Source organism: Heptranchias perlo, chromosome 12, assembly GCF_035084215.1.
Source record: "Heptranchias perlo isolate sHepPer1 chromosome 12, sHepPer1.hap1, whole genome shotgun sequence".
In the NCBI taxonomy this organism is placed as follows: domain Eukaryota; kingdom Metazoa; phylum Chordata; class Chondrichthyes; order Hexanchiformes; family Hexanchidae; genus Heptranchias; species Heptranchias perlo.
The window spans coordinates 57141144-57161102 of record NC_090336.1 but is presented as its reverse complement, the minus strand read 5'-3'; the positions used below and the strand labels follow the sequence as shown (position 1 = coordinate 57161102).

Here is a 19959-nt window from a genome sequence, read left to right as displayed (position 1 = left end):
GTCCTGGTGTGTGTGACGCACAGTCCCAGTTACTGTCCTGGTGTGTGACGCACAGTCCCAGTTACTGTCCTGGTGTGTGACGCACAGTCCCAGTTACTGTCCTGGTGTGTGACGCACAGTCCCAGTTACTATCCTGGTGTGTGTGACGCACAATCCCAGTTACTGTCCTGGTGTGTGTGATGCACAGTCCCAGTTACTGTCCTATGTGAGACGCACAGTCCCAGTTCCTGTCCTGTGTGTGTGTCGTGCAGAAACCCAGTTATTGTCCCGGCCTGTGTAGTGCACAGTCCCAATTACTATCCTGGAACGTGAGACGCACAGTCCCAGTTCCTGTCCTGGAATGTGGGACGCACAGTCCCAGTTCCTGTCCTGTGTGTGTGTAGTGCACAAACCCAGTTATTGTCCTGGTGTGTGTGTGCGGTGCACAGTCCCAGTTACTGACGCAGTGTGTGATGTATAATCCCAGTTACTGTCCCAGTGTGTGTTGTACACCCCCTGTGCTTGCACAGAGTTTTTGGTCTCCACGCTTTATACTGTTCCCAAACTGGTCCAACAATATAATAATGGTGAAATACCTCTTGGATAAAATATCATAGAGATCGAGAATTAATGCCTGCCAAGCAAATCAGATAAACTGCATCCCGTTTGTAATTTCTGTCATTGATTATAAAATCTTGGAGTTGTATTTTGATTTCATAAAAACTCTTCTAAATTGCCGCAGTTCCTGTTTGCAGTGTTGTGACAGGGTGCGGATATTATTGCAAAAACATTTCACATCACCAACCTTCCATCAATGCAGTTTGATTCCTAGTATTTGCGTATAGTCAATAAGGGAGCAGTGAACTCTCCTGCTGGTTGCAGCCAGAGCTCCATTGTGAACAGGCTCACCCCAAAAATAAAACACTAAACCTCTACCATTTCTACAGGATTAATCCGAGACAACAGCGATTCCTTTTAAATAACACTGAGGTAGGCTGGGCTCTTTGAAACTTGCTGAATGCAAAAAAACTCCCGCGTGTTTAAGTGGCAGAGGCGTGATTAAGATGCACACGTTACACAGATACACTCACACGTATAAAAAGTGCAAATGTTGGTAATCCGATACACAAGGACAAGGTAAGCAGGTGTATGGGAACACTATCACTTCCAAGTTCCCCAAGTCACACACCATCCCGACTTGGACATTTATCGCCGTTCCTCCATGGTCACTGGGTCAAAATCCTGGAACTCCCTTCCTAACAGCACTGTGGGAGAACTGTCACCACACGGACTGCAGCGGTTCAAGAAGGCGGCTCACCACCACCTTCTCAAGGGCAACTAATGATGGGCAATAATTGCCAGCATTGCCAGCAACGCCCGTATCCCGAGAATGCTTTCAAAAAAAAAGCAGAAAACGCTGGAAACACAAAGTAGGTCAGTCGGTGACCGTGGAGAGAACAGAGATGTTAAAAGTTTGGAGCAGTGTCCTTCTTCAGAACACACACAGAAACAATAGATTTCTGTGATTAATGGTTTAGAAGCGAAAATTGGGAGCATCTGTAGAGGGAGGGAGGGACACTGTGCCACCAAGCAGCCCATTGGCACCGACTGATTGCACCGCTGGGCTGTGGCTGTGTTTGTCCTCAGTCAGTGCCCTCTGTTAAACAATGCGCCATATCTTGCTGAAGTGGGACGTCTCGTGGTGTGCGCTGTTAGTTAGATTTTTTCCTGCATTTTTCAGCTTGAAATTTGTTTGCGCCATGGCGAGGGCAATGGGGCATCTGGGACCTGAGAGGTCGACAGGACCAGCAGTGTATCCCCTTAATCAATGCGATTTAAGGATTGAGAAACAGGGGAACGAAGGAGAAGGAGGGTGAATTAGAGTCAAAGCAGTTACTGAAAGAAGAATAAAGAGAGGGAAAGAAAGAGACAGAAAGGAAAAGTAGAAAACAAATTTAAAAATTGAAAGTTTGAAATTTTAAAAATCTCGAACAACAATTGACTGCATGCAGGTACGAGACTCAACAGTTTAAATTGTTCCCTTTCTGGGCCAGAGAGGTTGATTGACATTGCATTAACAATTATCACATTGTTAAAAAGGGTACTTACAAAAGCAACAACAACTTGCATTTGTATAGTGCCTTTAACATAGTAAAACATTCCAAGGTGCTTCACAGGAGTGATTATCAAAGAAAATTTGACACCGAGCCACATAAGGAGTTATTAGGACAGGTGACCAAAAGCTTGGTCAAAGAGGTAGGTTTTAAGGAGTGTCTTAAAGGAGGAGAGAGATGTAGAGAGGCGGAGAGATTTGGGGAGGGAATTCCAGAGCTTAGGGCCTAGGCAGCTGAAGGCACGGCCACCAATGATGGAGCGATGAAAATAGTAGATGCGCAAGAGGCCGGAATAGAAGAACGCAGAGATCTCAGAGGGTTGTAGCGCTGGAGGAGGTTACAGAGATAGGGAGGGGCGAGGCTTTAACTTACGCTGTTAATTATGTGTCCTAAGTTTCTGCGTTGAGTTTAACGGGCAATTAATGTGCAAATCCAGTAAATTCTTAAAAATAGCGGGGAGGCTAAGGGCGAGATGCCGTTTGTGCGAAGCAAACGGTGGAGTGGTGTAAATTAACCAGCAAATTCTGGAGATCCGCATCTCACAGTGAATCTCTTCATCCCCTCAACTTGCTGGCCGATTTGTGCATTAATAATGGCGTGTGTCGTTAACATGCTGTTATTTTTCCAGCAAGATTCGGCCCTCTATTATAATGTTATATGGGTGGCTAAGGCAGGCTGACCTTGCACAGCTGGGAAATTGAAATCAGTAGAATTTAGGCCGGTTTTGTTTTCTTGCTTTCAAAAATCAAACAAAAAATAAACAACTGCAGATGCTGGAAATCTGAAACAAAAACAGAATATGCTGGAAACACTCGGCAGGTCAGTCAGCAGAAGTGGAGAGAAGAGTTGATCATTCAGGTGCAGGCCCCTTGGTCAGAACCCAGTTAACCTGTTTGCAGCATGTTCTGTTTTCAATGGCTGAACATTTATGGCACGTGATCACAGGTTAGCTGATTCTGTTCAAAGGCTGAGATCGAGAGATTGTGGGTAAAGGTATCAAGGGGTATGGAGCAAAGGGGGGAAATGGAGTTGAGGTACAGTTCATCCATGATCTAATGGAATGGCTGCAGGGGCTGAATGGCCTCCTCCTGTTGAACAAAAAGGGGGAGGGAAGCCTGTAAATGTGAAAGAAGAATATTTAATAGTGCAGAATGTGTTGGGGGGAAGGGGAGGGTGACATTCAATGGAAGGGGAGGGTGACATTCAATGGAAGGGGAGGGTGACATTCAATGGAAGGGGAGGGTGACATTCAATGGAAGGGGAGGGTGACATTCAATGGAAGGGGAGGGTGACATTCAATGGAAGGGGAGGGTGACATTCAATGGAAGGGGAGGGTGACATTCAATGGAAGGGGAGGGTGACATTCAATGGAAGGGGAGGGTGATATTCAATGGAAGGGGGGGTGACATTCAATGGAAGGGGAGGGTGACATTCAATGGAAGGCGAGGGTGATATTCAATGGAAGGGGAGGGTGATATTCAATGGAAGGGGAGGGTGACATTCAATGGAAGGGGAGGGTGATATTCAATGGAAGGGGGGGTGATATTCAATGGAAGGGGGGGGTGATATTCAATGGAAGGGGAGGGTGATATTCAATGGAAGGGGGGGGTGATATTCAATGGAAGGGGGGGTGATATTCAATGGAAGGGGAGGGTGATATTCAATGGAAGGGGAGGGTGATATTCAATGGAAGGGGAGGGTGACATTCAATGGAAGGGGAGGGTGATATTCAATGGAAGGGGAGGGTGATATTCAATGGAAGGGGAGGGTGATATTCAATGGAAGGGGAGGGTGATATTCAATGGAAGGGGAGGGTGATATTCAATGGAAGGGGGGGTGATATTCAATGGAAGGGGGGGGTGATATTCAATGGAAGGGGAGGGTGATATTCAATGGAAGGGGGGGGTGATATTCAATGGAAGGGGGGGGTGATATTCAATGGAAGGGGAGGGTGACATTCAATGGAAGGGGAGGGTGACATTCAATGGAAGGGGAGGGTGATATTCAATGGAAGGGGAGGGTGATATTCAATGGAAGGGGAGGGTGATATTCAATGGAAGGGGAGGGTGATATTCAATGGAAGGGGAGGGTGATATTCAATGGAAGGGGAGGGTGATATTCAATGGAAGGGGAGGGTGATATTCAATGGAAGGGGAGGGTGATATTCAATGGAAGGGGAGGGTGATATTCAATGGAAGGGGGGGGTGACATTCCAAGGAAGGGGAGGGTGATATTCCAAGGAAGGCGAGGGTGATATTCAATGGAAGGGGAGGGTGACATTCCAAGGAAGGGGAGGGTGACATTCAATGGAAGGGGAGGGTGATATTCCAAGGAAGGGGAGGGTGACATTCCAAGGAAGGGGAGGGTGACATTCCAAGGAAGGGGAGGGTGACATTCAATGGAAGGGGGGGGGGTGACATTCAATGGAAGGGGAGGGTGACGTTCAATGGAAGGGGAGGGTGACATTCAATGGAAGGGGAGGGTGACATTCAATGGAAGGGGAGGGTGACATTCAATGGAAGGGGAGGGTGACATTCAATGGAAGGGGAGGGTGACATTCCAAGGAAGGGGAGGGTGACATTCCAAGGAAGGGGAGGGTGACATTCAATGGAAGGGGGGGTGACATTCAATGGAAGGGGAGGGTGATATTCAATGGAAGGGGAGGGTGATATTCAATGGAAGGGGGGGGGTGACATTCAATGGAAGGGGAGGGTGACATTCAATGGAAGGGGGGTTGATATTCCAAGGAAGGCGAGGGTGATATTCCAAGGAAGGCGAGGGTGATATTCAATGGAAGGGGAGGGTGACATTCCAAGGAAGGGGTGGGTGATATTCAATGGAAGGGGAGGGTGACATTCAATGGAAGGGGAGGGTGACATTCAATGGAAGGGGGAGGGTGACATTCAATGGAAGGGGAGGGTGACATTCCAAGGAAGGGGACGGTGATATTCCAAGGAAGGGGAGGGTGACATTCAATGGAAGGGGAGGGTGATATTCCAAGGAAGGGGAGGGTGACATTCCAAGGAAGGGGAGGGTGACATTCCAAGGAAGGGGAGGGTGACATTCCAAGGAAGGGGAGGGTGATATTCAATGGAAGGGGAGGGTGACATTCCAAGGAAGGGGAGGGTGACATTCAATGGAAGGGGAGGGTGACATTCAATGGAAGGGGAGGGTGATATTCAATGGAAGGGGAGGGTGACATTCAATGGAAGGGGAGGGTGATATTCAATGGAAGGGGGGGGTGACATTCCAAGGAAGGGGTGGGTGATATTCAATGGAAGGGGAGGGTGACATTCAATGGAAGGGGAGGGTGATATTCAATGGAAGGGGAGGGTGATATTCAATGGAAGGGGAGGGTGATATTCAATGGAAGGGGGGGGTGACATTCCAAGGAAGGGGTGGGTGATATTCAATGGAAGGGGAGGGTGACATTCAATGGAAGGGGAGGGTGATATTCAATGGAAGGGGGGGGTGATATTCAATGGAAGGGGAGGGTGATATTCAATGGAAGGGGAGGGTGACATTCAATGGAAGGGGAGGGTGATATTCAATGGAAGGGGGGGGTGACATTCCAAGGAAGGGGTGGGTGATATTCAATGGAAGGGGAGGGTGACATTCAATGGAAGGGGAGGGTGACATTCAATGGAAGGGGAGGGTGATATTCAATGGAAGGGGAGGGTGACATTCAATGGAAGGGGAGGGTGATATTCAATGGAAGGGGAGGGTGACATTCAATGGAAGGGGAGGGTGATATTCAATGGAAGGGGAGGGTGACATTCAATGGAAGGGGTGGGTGATATTCAATGGAAGGGGAGGGTGATATTCAATGGAAGGGGAGGGTGATATTCAATGGAAGGGGAGGGTGATATTCAATGGAAGGGGAAGTTGATATTCAATGGAAGGGGAGGGTGACATTCAATGGAAGGGGAGGGTGACATTCAATGGAAGGGGAGGGTGATATTCAGTGGAAGGGGAGGGTGATATTCAATGGAAGGGGAGGGTGATATTCAATGGAAGGGGAGGGTGACATTCAATGGAAGGGGGGGGTGATATTCAATGGAAGGGGGGGGTGACATTCCAAGGAAGGGGTGGGTGATATTCAATGGAAGGGGAGGGTGACATTCAATGGAACATTCCAAGGAAGGGGAGGGTGATATTCAATGGAAGGGGAGGGTGATATTCAATGGAAGGGGGGGGTGACATTCCAAGGAAGGGGTGGGTGATATTCAATGGAAGGGGAGGGTGACATTGCAAGGAAGGGGGGGGTGACATTCCAAGGAAGGGGTGGGTGACATTCCAAGGAAGGGGTGGGTGATATTCAATGGAAGGGGAGGGTGATATTCAATGGAAGGGGAGGGTGATATTCAATGGAAGGGGAGGGTGACATTCAATGGAAGGGGAGGGTGACATTCAATGGAAGGGGAGGGTGACATTCAATGGAAGGGGAGGGTGACATTGCAAGGAAGGGGGGGGTGACATTCCAAGGAAGGGGAGGGTGATATTCAATGGAAGGGGAGGGTGATATTCCAAGGAAGGGGGGGGTGACATTCCAAGGAAGGGGTGGGTGATATTCAATGGAAGGGGAGGGTGATATTCAATGGAAGGGGAGGGTGATATTCAATGGAAGGGGAGGGTGATATTCAGTGGAAGGGGAGGGTGGTATTTAATGGAAGGGGAGGGTGATATTCAATGGAAGGGGAGGGTGATGTTCAATGGAAGGGGAGGGTGATATTCAATGGAAGGGGAGGGTGATATTCAATGGAAGGGGAGGGTGATATTCAGTGGAAGGGGAGGGTGATATTCAATGGAAGGGGAGGGTGATATTCAATGGAAGGGGAGGGTGATATTCAATGGAAGGGGAGGGTGATATTCAGTGGAAGGGGAGGGTGATATTCAATGGAAGGGGAAGGTGATATTCAATGGAAGGGGAGGGTGATATTCAATGGAAGGGGAGGGTGATATTCAATGGAAGGGGAGGGTGATATTCAATGGAAGGGGAGGGTGATATTCAATGGAAGGGGAGGGTGATATTCAATGGAAGGGGAGGGTGATATTCAATGGTAGGGGAGGGTGATATTCAATGGAAGGGGGGGGTGACATTCAATGGAAGGGGAGGGTGATATTCAATGGAAGGGGAGGGTGACATTCAATGGAAGGGGAGGGTGACATTCAATGGAAGGGGAGGGTGATATTCAATGGAAGGGGAGGGTGACATTCAATGGAATGGGAGGGTGATATTCAATGGAAAGGGAGGGTGATATTCCAAGGAAGGGGAGGGTGATATTCAATGGAAGGGGAGGGTGATATTCAATGGAAGGGGAGGGTGATATTCAATGGAAGGGGAGGGTGATATTCAATGGAACATTCCAAGGAAGGGGAGGGTGATATTCAATGGAAGGGGAGGGTGATATTCCAAGGAAGGGGTGGGTGATATTCAATGGAAGGGGAGGGTGATATTCAATGGAACATTCCAAGGAAGGGGAGGGTGACATTCTATGGAAGGGGAGGGTGACATTCAATGGAAGGGGAGGGTGATATTCCAAGGAAGGGGAGGGTGATATTCAATGGAAGGGGAGGGTGATATTCAATGGAAGGGGAGGGTGATATTCCAAGGAAGGGGTGGGTGATATTCAATGGAAGGGGATGGTGATATTCAATGGAACATTCCAAGGAAGGGGAGGGTGATATTCAATGGAAGGGGAGGGTGATATTCCAAGGAAGGGGAGGGTGATATTCCAAGGAAGGGGAGGGTGACATTCAATGGAAGGGGAGGGTGACATTCAATGGAAGGGGAGGCTGATATTCCAAGGAAGGGGAGGGTGATATTCCAAGGAAGGCGAGGGTGACATTCAGTGGAAGGGGAGGGTGACATTCAATGGAAGGGGAGGGTGATATTCCAAGGAAGGGGAGGGTGATATTCAATGGAAGGGGAGGGTGATATTCAATGGAAGGGGAGGGTGATATTCCAAGGAAGGGGTGGGTGATATTCAATGGAAGGGGAGGGTGATATTCAATGGAACATTCCAAGGAAGGGGAGGGTGATATTCAATGGAAGGGGAGGGTGATATTCCAAGGAAGGGGAGGGTGATATTCCAAGGAAGGGGAGGGTGACATTCAATGGAAGGGGAGGGTGACATTCAATGGAAGGGGAGGGTGATATTCCAAGGAAGGGGAGGGTGATATTCCAAGGAAGGCGAGGGTGACATTCAGTGGAAGGGGAGGGTGACATTCAATGGAAGGGGAGGGTGATATTCAATGGAAGGGGAGGGTGACATTCAATGGAAGGGGAGGGTGACATTCAATGGAAGGGGAGGGTGACATTCAATGGAAGGGGAGGGTGATATTCAATGGAAGGGGAGGGTGACATTCAATGGAAGGGGAGGGTGACATTCAATGGAAGGGGAGGGTGACATTCAATGGAAGGGGAGGGTGATATTCAATGGAAGGGGGGGGTGATATTCAGTGGAAGGGGAGGGTGATATTCAATGGAAGGGGAGGGTGATATTCAATGGAAGGGGGGGGGTGATATTCAGTGGAAGGGGAGGGTGATATTCAATGGAAGGGGAGGGTGATATTCCAAGGAAGGGGGGGGTGATATTCAATGGAAGGGGAGGGTGACATTCAATGGAAGGGGAGGGTGATATTCAATGGAAGAACGAAATGACTGTGTTGGATGCAGCAATGACTTCCTTTGGGCTTTGTGTTGTTGCAGGATACAGTACAGGACACTGAATGACCGGACACACACCTGCGGCCATGGAGTGCTCCTGGAAGGCGGTCCTGCTGCTGGTCTTGGCCTCGCTGGCCGTTCAGTACACGGCCATCCGGAGCTTCATCGCTAAACCCTTCACCATCTGCCGCATCCCCAAGCACACGGGCTGCGGCCCCGGGCTAGCAGCCTCCTGCGACCCCCGGCCCCAACCAGTCACCCACATCTTAATCCTGGCCACCACCCGTAGCGGCTCGTCTTTCATCGGGCAGCTGCTCAACCAGCACTCGGACATCTTCTACCTGTTTGAGCCGCTCTACCACGTCCAGACCACGCTCATCAACACCAGCCTGAGGTTCAGACACCCCCCCTCCGCCCCCGCCTCCGCCGACGGCCGCCGCCTGTTGCTGGGCGCTTACCGCGACCTTCTCCGCAGCCTCTTCGACTGCCAGCTGCACGACCTGGAGACCTACATCAAACCGACCCCGGACAACCATCGGACCCAGCGGCTCTTCCGCCGGGGAGCCAGCAAGGCGCTGTGCTCGCCGCCCGTCTGTGCCGCTTGGCCGCCCGCTCCCGGCGGGGAGCTGGACGAGCAGGAGCAGGAGGTGGCGGCGGCAGAGCGCTGGGAGGAAGGCGAGTGTGTCAGGAGGTGCGGAGCCCTCAACCTGACCCTGGCCGCCCGGGTCTGTGCCCAGCGGCACCACGTCGCCATCAAGACGGTGAGGATCCCAGAAATTGGCGACCTCCGCACCCTGGTGGAAGACCCCCGGCTCAACCTCAAGGTCATCCAGCTGGTGAGGGACCCCCGCGGCATCCTGGCCTCCCGCATCGACACCTTCCCCGAGAGTTTCCGAGCCTGGAAGATTTGGCGCAACAGCGGCCGCAAACCTTACAACCTGGACGCGTCCCACCTCAGCGCCACCTGCGAGGATTTCCTCAACTCGGCGGGCACCGGGCTCGCCCGCCCCGGCTGGCTGAAGGGCAGGTACATGTTGGTCCGCTACGAGGACCTGGCCAGGGAGCCCGAGAAGAAGACGGAGGAGATCTACCGGTTCCTGGGGGTCCCGGTGGACGGCAATGTGCCCAGGTGGATCCTCAATAACACCCGAGGGGCCGGCGCATCGGGCAACCACAAGTACGCGACGGTGCGGGACTCAGCGGCCACTGCCGAGGGCTGGAGGTTCAAACTTACCTACGACATGGTCGAGTTGGTGCAGAACATTTGCAACTTGACTCTGACCCAGCTGGGTTACAAAATGGTCAACTCGCCCGAAGAACTCAGAAACGTGTCTGTAAATCTAGCTGAGGACAAGATCTTTCTACCCTTTTTGTAATTATAAATAGTTTGTGCCATTTAGTTATATATTTTTGATATGTATGTATATATATGTATATATAGGGTGTTTTTAAATTGTTGGATTTTAGTTTCCCCTCCACACGTAAATTCTCAAATAGTCTTTGATGATACAACTAAGTCCTGGAGTTGCACAAGGTTTCAGGGTAGCTGGTTGGCCAAGGTGAAAGTTCAAAAGATTTTACAAAGCATCCCAACCAAAATATATTTTAATGTGGATGAAAATGTTTACTAAAAAGTGAAATATTTGAATATTTTTTAAATGCATTGTATCTTTCTAAAATGTCAAAAGATCTTAAAAGGAACTGCCAACATTTCTGTACTGAGGTATTTTTCATACTGTTGCAAATTGCTCAATTTTCCATTTTAATCCCTAAGCACCAAGGCTCTCTTTTGGTTTTACTTTTTTCTGTACATTGTGAGGGTGTACTCGAGTTTCAGTGCCATAACAAGTAACACATGTTTGTGTTTGAGGCACTTAGTTCAAGAACCAAGTAGTGAAAAGAAGGAATATAAAAAGGAAAGGAGATCAGACCAGACTAGACCAGTGCAATCCCTTAGTCACCAGCCACCTGTGGCTAATTGCATCTGATTAGTCAATAGAAAATAAGTAATAGACACCGTCGTTGGGCACATGATCTCAATACTCATTGGCATGGCGTATGCATGTGTACTTTAACCCTTTTTGTGAGTTTGTTGGTAAAATGTTAAGACGAAAAGCAGAGTGTGTGAGTGCATTTTGATTGAGTGTTTTACTTGCTTTGCTACTGAATACTGCTAGAGGTTTGTTCAGTAAATATACAAGTGAAGTACATTTACCTGTATTATGTGGGTGTATGTAAAGGTATTTTCTACTAAAATTAGTGCATGTGGCTAAACAGGTGTTACCCTGCGACTAGTCAATAATTTCTATTGGACAGCACTGGACTAGACCGCTCCTGTTGAAAGCATGGGTTTGCTGGGTCTCTTCCTATGAAAATCAACATTTGCTCCAGCTATTTCTCGTCTGAGTTTAGTCTCTTTCAAGCATCTGTGTTCAAACTTTACTGCGTGGGAGTGCATCCTGCACATATTGACACACTCCAGGGGAATATTCCTTCAATTTTTGGAAGATGGGGTCATCTTCCCACAGGAGAACACTGCTATCACTACAGAGCATGTGTTTTTAATTGGTATACAACAACAGAAATAATGTGCTAATAACTGAACACCTACTGATAAACATACAGAAGGCGGATGACAGGAGAAATATGTTGACGACAGGAACTGTCTAAAATACCCTTGTGGCTCCTGAGTTTGAAAACCTATGCATTAAACGTCCCCATAATAACAGATAGCTAAAGAAATCAACTTGTGAAAATGACATCGAAGCAAATGCAGTCTACTTCAAAACTATATTTTTCAAAATTATGTGGTTCATTTTGTAGTTGATTTGTAGTTTCTAATGTTTACCACAAATTTGCTGCAGCTTAAGTGTGACAGAGTTCATCCATTACTATTACCTCTAAGTCAGAAGGTCATGGGTTCCATGCCCACTCTAGAGCACAAAATCTAGGCTGACATTCCAATGCAATATTGAGGGAGTACTGCACTGTTGGAGGTGCCATCTTTCAGATGAGACATTAAACTGAGGCCCCATCTGCCCTCCAAGTGGACATAAAAGAACCATGGCACTATTTCAAAGCAGGGGAGTTCTCCCCGGTGTCCTGGCCGATATTTATCCCTCAACCAACATCACTAAAAAAAAATTATCTGGTCATTATCGCATTACTGTTTGTGGAATCTTGCTGTGCACAAATTGGCTCCCGCGTTTTCCACACTAGAGCAGTGACTACACTTCAAAAGTATTTAATTGGCTGTAAAGTGCTTTGGGACATCTTGAGGTTGTGAAAGGCGCTGCAAAATGCAAGTTCATTCTTTCTATATCAGTGTTTTTCCTCTTTACAGGAATGGATACCCCAATACCTGGTTTGGACACCTTGATGCTGACTTAACTTTTTGCCCCAGGTGCTAGGCTTTGAAATTTGATAGAAAGCAATGACAGCCATGACGTTTGGAACACGACTATGACTCCTGTAAGGAAATAAAGCAAGCTAAATAGATTGAAACACTGACCCCATCTTTCCCGACCGTCGCCCCCCATAAAATGAGTTTAAAAGTTTTGCATCATTTTTATATGGGCAGCACCGTTCATACTGGAGCGTGTATAGAACAGTTTACACTGGTTGGAAAGTGGTGTTAAAGGGTAGTTTTCCAGCCAATTAAAGTCCAGACTTGGAAAATTGAACTGGTCATGTACCATGAGTGACCAATTAATATGCTTCAATACCAGTCTCAGGAGCCTGACAACGTCGCATGGCATTGAAAGGGTTAAAATAAATCAAGGTGAGCAGTGCATTTCTTTCAACAGATAGATGTCTTCAATTTACGCCTGTATACGGGGAGGAAATAAATGGAAGTGCTTTGCTATGGAGTTCAAAACTGTCTGATTATTGTGAATGGAACGGCAATTTCTAAATAAAGTTTTGTGTACGCTATATTTCACATACTCCTTAAGTGTATACTTCTGAGAAGTGTATAGAAATTGTGAAAGTCAGTTTATACACTTAACGGGAACATAATGTAAGCAAATCTGTATTAGTCCCTTTTGGGGAAAAAACACAATTGAATTCTCTGCTGCTGCTGCTGCTGTCGATTTTCATTCCTGGACTGGTGTGGGCGGCCAACACCTCCGCAGTAACCTTGTATAAGTCGCTAGTTGTGGGTGGTTTCCATGTTTCCTATCCTCCCTTCTGCCCACTTCACTTATTCTCTTCCCGTTGTTCATCCTCCCATCTCTCAAATCTCTCCCATAGTGTTTAGTACCCAGGGCACTAAATGCCATTCCTACTTACCTCACATGGTTGGGAGGGACTGTGATCACTCTCAATGATTATTTTCCATAGTCCAAAAAGTTTGGTTAAAAATAAAGGTTGATTTGAAAAAAATTATTATCGTTTACCAAAACGCTTGAAAATAATATGCTGATTATCCACCAATCAAACTTGCACTACCGGATGTATATGAATATAACGAATATGAATATTTGCTTTCTTGGACTTTTCACTGGCATTTGAAAAAAAGAAAATCTGCAAGACAAGATTTCAGAACTTAAATTTGAACGGCCACAGACCTTATTTCTCTGCACAGCATGGATCAATCTCACTGAATGATGAAACAAATAATTTTTTAATGATCACAATCTTTGTTGCAGGTATGTAGTTAATCTTTCTCAAAGGAGTAAATGGCTCCCGTCTTAGAAATTAGAAGCAAAATTATGGGAAAAATAAATGGCAAGTTATTTTTGTATCGCAATTCATAAAAACCTTTTCAAAACGATTATTTCAAAACGAATCACCTTTTTGGCATTAGATTCCTTGTTAAACTGCTTACTAGTATGACCCACAACTAGTTAATTCTCTGGCATTTCCAGCGCGTCAGCTCTTATCAAGAGAAAAGTTGATACAAACTTGTGTCCGAGTTGTTTTTAATGCTTCGCAATGCTGACATTGTTTTGTTTCAGATAGCGTTGAGTGATGAAGCTATGATAAAAGTTCTAGTCACAGCCCGAAATAAGACCAGAAATCATTTAATTCAGTAACATTAAAAAGGTGTTTATTTTCTGTTCTGTGGCATGCATGCTATTTTTATACTTGTTAATATTTACAATTCCAAATATAATACAACAGAAAATATATCGCATAGCGCAAAAGTGAATAAAAACTAAATGATGTGGAGATGCCGGTGATGGACTGGGGTTGACAATTGTAAACAATTTTACAACACCAAGTTATAGTCCAGCAATTTTATTTTAAATTCACAAGCTTTCGGAGGCTTCCTCCTTCCTCAGGTAAATGTTAAATTGTTTACAAAAACTAAATGGGAGAGGGAACAAAAAACCAGTGCCGGCCTACTGAATAATATGGACGATTGAAACCTCAGTTCATTAAATATTATTATTGGTGCTTTATTGATTAAATTTAAGACAGAAGTAGAAGTGCAATACAAATGAAAATTAAAATGCAAAATTTAAAAAATGGAAGGAAGAAGCGAAAGAGTAAAATAAAAGGGACTGAAGATCAGCTAGAAAGAATCATCAGACAACTATGAACAGTGAGTGGAAAGAATCATCGTGTTCTCAGTAAGTGTAATGGAAACATAATACGCTTGTAGTAGAAGGCTTGCTGATAGCTTCAAACCACTGGTGCTTATGAGTTGAAAATGTAATTGCTCCTTACACTGACCAAATAGCTTCTCCAAACGAGAATTAAGTTGACCTGATTGGCAAATGTTTTTAAATATAAACTATTTTATCTTCCATGTCATTGTTCGATGTCAAGGTATGCTGGTTTATAAAACGAACAGAAGTTTCATTATTATAGTGAGGAATTCATTAAGTAAACATGACATTGATTTTTTGATGTTGCATTTAGTAAGCTATTTATTGAATTCTATCAGTACCTCAATTGGTAAATTTAGTCAGCGAATTAATGATGCTCAACATTGTTGATGGGAAAATGAAGATAATTTATGTTAACTGGAGGATGCCACTGAAATTTGGAGGTGTGTTTTCTCCAGCATCTGCCATGAAGTAGTGAGTTTAAAAATAAACCTTATATCTTTAGGTTGCAGTTATGCTGTAGCTACTGAGCAGGTTGTTAACTACAGTATGGATTTGCAGTTGGCAGTCCATTATTTATACTGCCTGGCTGCAAATCCGACTCTCCTGGCAAGGCGAGTTCTGGTCATAGGCAGACATGAAACACTGCTCCCGGCTGGTAAAATTTGAATATTTTTAGAAATATGTGTCGGAGTTCCAGGTTTCTCGAAACATTTTAATCAGCTCTGCACAAGCTTGTAAAGAGCCTACCAAATCTAAGAGACCTCTGAGCAGATTTTTAACCAGGTTTGAGACTGCAATGGAAATATACTTCATGCTGTATAAAACACGGTGCGATTATGGTCTCCATGAAGCCGATCTCACTCAATACTCTCCGGACTCATGGCTGCGACACAAAAACCGACAGTATAACCGCCTTCTAAAAACCTAATCAAATTGCTTCGTAACTATACAATACTCAGAACAGTTGCAGTTGATGCAGTTTGTTCCCATTAACTAATGATATTGCGGCGTTAGGTTATAGGTATCTATTCTAAAGCTGGAGTGAATTCTAGTTTAGATGGGTGTGTGCAGCGGGCTTGAGCCTTAATCCTCCAGTGGGAATCACTCTGATGTTGAATTTCTGCTCTGCAGCTATTCTGCACGACACTGCCTTGCCTTGTGCGCTCACGTGTAGAAGCTGCTGTGTCTGTGCCTGGTTTCCCCCGGTTTGTTTACATGCAGCAAAGCCTGACTCAGTAAACGCTCACATCCCAATCCTACACTCCACACGTACAGCAGCTAGACTGAGTTGATAGTAATGACACTGCAGGCCTAGCATTATCCTGCAGAGTTTAAAAGCAAAAGTGTTGGGAGGTGCAAAAGTTTCAGAGGGTTGGAGAGAAAGCAACAGCCAATGCCAATGGGTGAAGACGGAAGTCAGAGAATCGAGCAGAAGGGCAAGCCAGAGAGAGGGAAGTTTAATGAGGCCAAAATTGTTCCAGCTTCTTAGCGAATTTGGTAATTTTTTCATAATTATTTAATTTTTAAAAATTAATTTTTATGGGTATATAGTGGGGTAGGCAAGGCTCACCGCAACTCTTGTGAATTAAATTAACGAAAATACTTACTGGGGACTCTGTGGTGTCGAATTGCTTGATTTTTAACTTTTAAAAAATTGTGTGCTATCAACCCAGCCTCTGAGCAGCGTGAGTTGATGTGCATGGAACAGTCTGTGAGAACAGAAGACAGGCCCACAAAATCTGTCAGGAAGAGAAGTCAGGCCCACAGATTCTGGCTGCATTGCTCAAGCAGGCAAGCAGGCTTCATTCATTTAAAGTTAGTATTCTGGATGTCGTTTTAAATAAACATTTTAATTTTTTTTAATAAAGAGGCAAATAAATAATTTAATTAAATTAAAAAGAGGCCTGAAGGGAAAAATAATAAAAATAAATTTAAATTTTTTAATTTTTTAATGTTCAAAAACTATTAAAATAAGGAGTAATATGAGACTCCACATTTTAAAATTTTAATTCTTAGTTGTTTGGCAGTCATCAAGACCAACCGCGCATTTAAAACTTAGGTATTTTTAAGTGTACCTGTTTGGTGTTGTAATTACTTTCCAGCTGGGCAGATTAGCAAGTTTGCATTTTTCAATGATTTCTCTGATTGCAGTGCGCAATGGCCCTTTAATTCGAAGCTGTTAAATTGCCGGCGAACCAATAGGAGCAAGTTGCAACTTCGCGTTGTCTGTGTTTTAGTGCTCATGTGCAAACATGGGAACTTGTTCCTTCAATTCACCATTAAAAACGGAGAGCACTGTTGAGCTGCCCTGCTGTTTCGGGAGCAATTTCTGACCAATTGAATTCTGACCTGCATGCTTCCATCATATAGACATTCCCACAACTTGTGGACTCTTTTTCTGCCCTACTTGTCAGACAGAAAACCTTTGATTATTCAGATATATAAAAGCTATCTGTAAAATTTACTTTACAATCTCATAAATTTTCTGCAGATGTAGAAGTCCTCATATCATATCAAAATGAGTTGATTGTAAACAATGATTCTTTCATTCATTTAATTAGAGTGCTCTTTGAATACAATGCAGAAGGCACAATCTTATAATTATTTAATACTTAGTTAAAAATACAATCGAAGGGGTTTTGGCCAATCAAAAATGAATCAATCATATGAACATACGAAAATGATGAGCAGGTAAAGACCAGCTGATCCATCAAGCCTGCCCCACTCCACGATGGCTGGAGCATCATGACTAGACATTTAATACCACCCGCCCCCCCAGACCCCCCAGCTATGTAATCTCCTGGGAAAGGCAAAAATCCAGAGGAAAAGCCCAGGGCCAATAAGGGAAAAAATAGTCTGGAAAATTCCTCTCCAAACCAGTCCAGGAGATCACATGGATCATGTGTTATCTATGAAGTGTTAACAGCCAGTAAAAATCAGAAAGGCAAATTTGACAGGGAACCTAGACAGATCTTCCACTTTACAGTGTATTCTAAACAATTTTATATCATATTAATAGATCTCCAATGATTTTGTTCATGGTGTCAGATAATACACTTATTTAATGACAGGAACATTATTCAATGCAACACACAATGTGTTGTATAATAGAGCCAACATCATCAAAAACAGTTTAACTTGTCATTTAACTAATTTGCTTTTTCTGGGAACTTGCTGTGCACAAAATTAGCTGCCATATTTGCCTGCATAACATTGACTACCCTTCAAAATGTACTTCATAGACTGTTAAGTGCTTTGGGGCTTCATGGACGATACTATATAAATAAGCCTTCTACATGGAGAAGCTTTATACTCAGTATTACACAATGTGTTGTACAATACTTGCAGATCTGGCAAGGTGTTGCTCACAGTGAGAGATTATGCTGTGCTTGTATCACTCAGTCTTTGCGCTTCCATCTCTAACCTCCCCTTCCTCTCTACGGTTTACGAACATGCCATGACAACAACAAAAACTTGCGTTTATATAATGCCCTTAATGTATTAAAACTTGCCAAGGCGCTTCACAGGAGCATTATCAGACAAAATTTGAGCCACATAAAGAGATATTAGGACAGGTGACCAAAAGCTTGGTCAAAGCGTTACGTTTTAAGGAGCACCTTAAAGGAGAGAAACATTGAGAGCAGAAAGGTTTAGGGAGGGAATTCCAGAGTTTAGGGCCGAGGCAGCTGAAGGCATGGCCGCCAATGGTGAAGCGCTGAAAATCGGGGATGCGCAAGAGGCCAGAACTGGAAGAGTGCAGAGATCTCGGAGGGTTGCAGGGATCTCGGAGGGTTGCAGGGCTGGAGGAGGTTACACAGATAGGGAGGGGCGAGGCCATGGAGCGATTGAAAACAAGGATGAGAATTTTAAAATCGAGGCGTTGCCAGACCGGGTAGATCAGCGAGCACGGGGGGGTGATGAGTGAGTGGTGTGAGTTAGGATATGGGTAGCAGAGTTTTGGATGAGCTCAAGTTTACAAAAGGTGCAAGATGACTACTCAAGTCTGTGCTCATCATTCCATTTGAAGCCTTCAGTCTAGTTTCCATCCCAATGATAGCACCAAATCACCCTGGCCAAAGTCACTAAGGGAATCCTTTGTGACTGTGGGATTAGTCCATTCTAATCTTCTTCAACCTTTCTGTGACTTGCAACACAATTGACCACTTCAGCCTCCTCCACTGCCTCCCTGTGGTTTATTTCCATGGTACCATGGTTACATGATAACACCCTTTCATTGTATCTACCCCAGCTGTTCCAATGTATTCAGCTCATATTTTTCTATGTCTTCACGACCTTCAGTGAAGTCCAAGGCTCCATCCATAGACCCTACTAATCCTCATCTACATGATGCAACATTATACGGGTCAGTTTGTCTATGTATGATGATGACATCCAGCTTCCACTACTATCCTCAACCCATGCCCCTTGTTTTGCTGTCTAAGACATGGCTGAAGCAAAACTTTCTTCAGCTCAATACTAGCAAGACTGAAACCATCGTGTCCAGCTCCCATGGAAAATCCACACGCTTACCTTTCAATGTTATCCCCCATTTCTGGATGCCTTTTCAGGTTGAACCCAATGGTTTAATCATTTGTTTCAGAACTGATTCATTCTTTGTGCTTATGTTGTTATAAATTTTAACTTTAGGAATAGGTAGCGGGGTGGGAATCCAGAATGGCTGCGAAAGGAGTTGGAATTCTCTTTAAACAGTGATTTGATTGGCTACATTTAACTTTGGAGATTTCTTTATATATGTAAAGAATCTCTTTATAAAGTAGCACAGTAGAGGTAGCAAGGGGGAAAAACAAAGTTTAACAGATTTTTTTTTAAATGAATGGGGACTTTTTGCCTAGTCAATATTCTTCAAGCTGTGTCAAATATCTTCCCACCTTCATGCGCATTTTGTGCCCCATGGACCTATGCCAGATGCAAAAGATTTAATCATACAGATAGATGTACTCTGAGTGACATTTATAGTAATTGAAAAAGTAAATTGATCATGATTTGCAAGGTCAGTTCAGTAACCATTATGCTGAATCTATGATTTGCTCTCATTATTTTGGGATGAACACTGAAATTCTAAAATAGGGACATGGTTTTGGAAACTATGTAAAACTTATTTCAGAATTCAAATGTTAATAGCAGTGAATGAGTACGATATTAACATTTAATTCACCAGGATGATACAAGGCTTAACTGAGCTGCGTCTTGAATTTTTCCATGAACCAGTCCTTGCCAGTGTAAGATATGAAATCTTATCAACCACCCCCCCCGCCCCTGCCGACCCCTACCCCCCCAAAAAAAACTGTACTAATCTAGAATCAGAAAAAATAGTAAACAAAATGTACAAACACTACTGGTCTTTAACCTGCCGGTTCTTTAAATGATAGTGCACTTACATTCATCCCTCCAAAATGAACTAGGTTTTAAAATGATTTTCCTCTAAAGGTTAGGCAGTGCATCCTGTAATTGGCCTGTCCCATGAATTTCTGCAGGGAATTTAGGATTACGTAGAGTGGCAGATTGGACAGTGAGTTTATCCCTTCTGTCCCTATGAAACATGTTCCCATGGAAACAGTGTGAGCAACCAGCCGCTCAGTAGTTATGGATTTAGTATTCATCCAAAAATGGTGGATCT

General features: G+C 44.8%; 1 protein-coding gene across 2 annotated transcripts in view; it reads left to right on the top strand.

The window, feature by feature from the left end:
* chst1 (carbohydrate (keratan sulfate Gal-6) sulfotransferase 1) overlaps positions 1-12661 on the top strand; it is a 37828-nt gene extending 25167 nt beyond the window's left edge. For both annotated transcript variants that reach the window (XM_067993551.1, XM_067993550.1), the window contains exon 2: positions 8806-12661. In XM_067993551.1, the coding sequence (XP_067849652.1) occupies positions 8826-10139 (1314 nt within the window). In that variant the 5' untranslated portion in view covers positions 8806-8825 and the 3' untranslated portion in view covers positions 10140-12661. The remainder of the gene's footprint in view (positions 1-8805) is intronic.
* The last annotated feature ends 7298 nt before the right edge of the window (positions 12662-19959 follow it).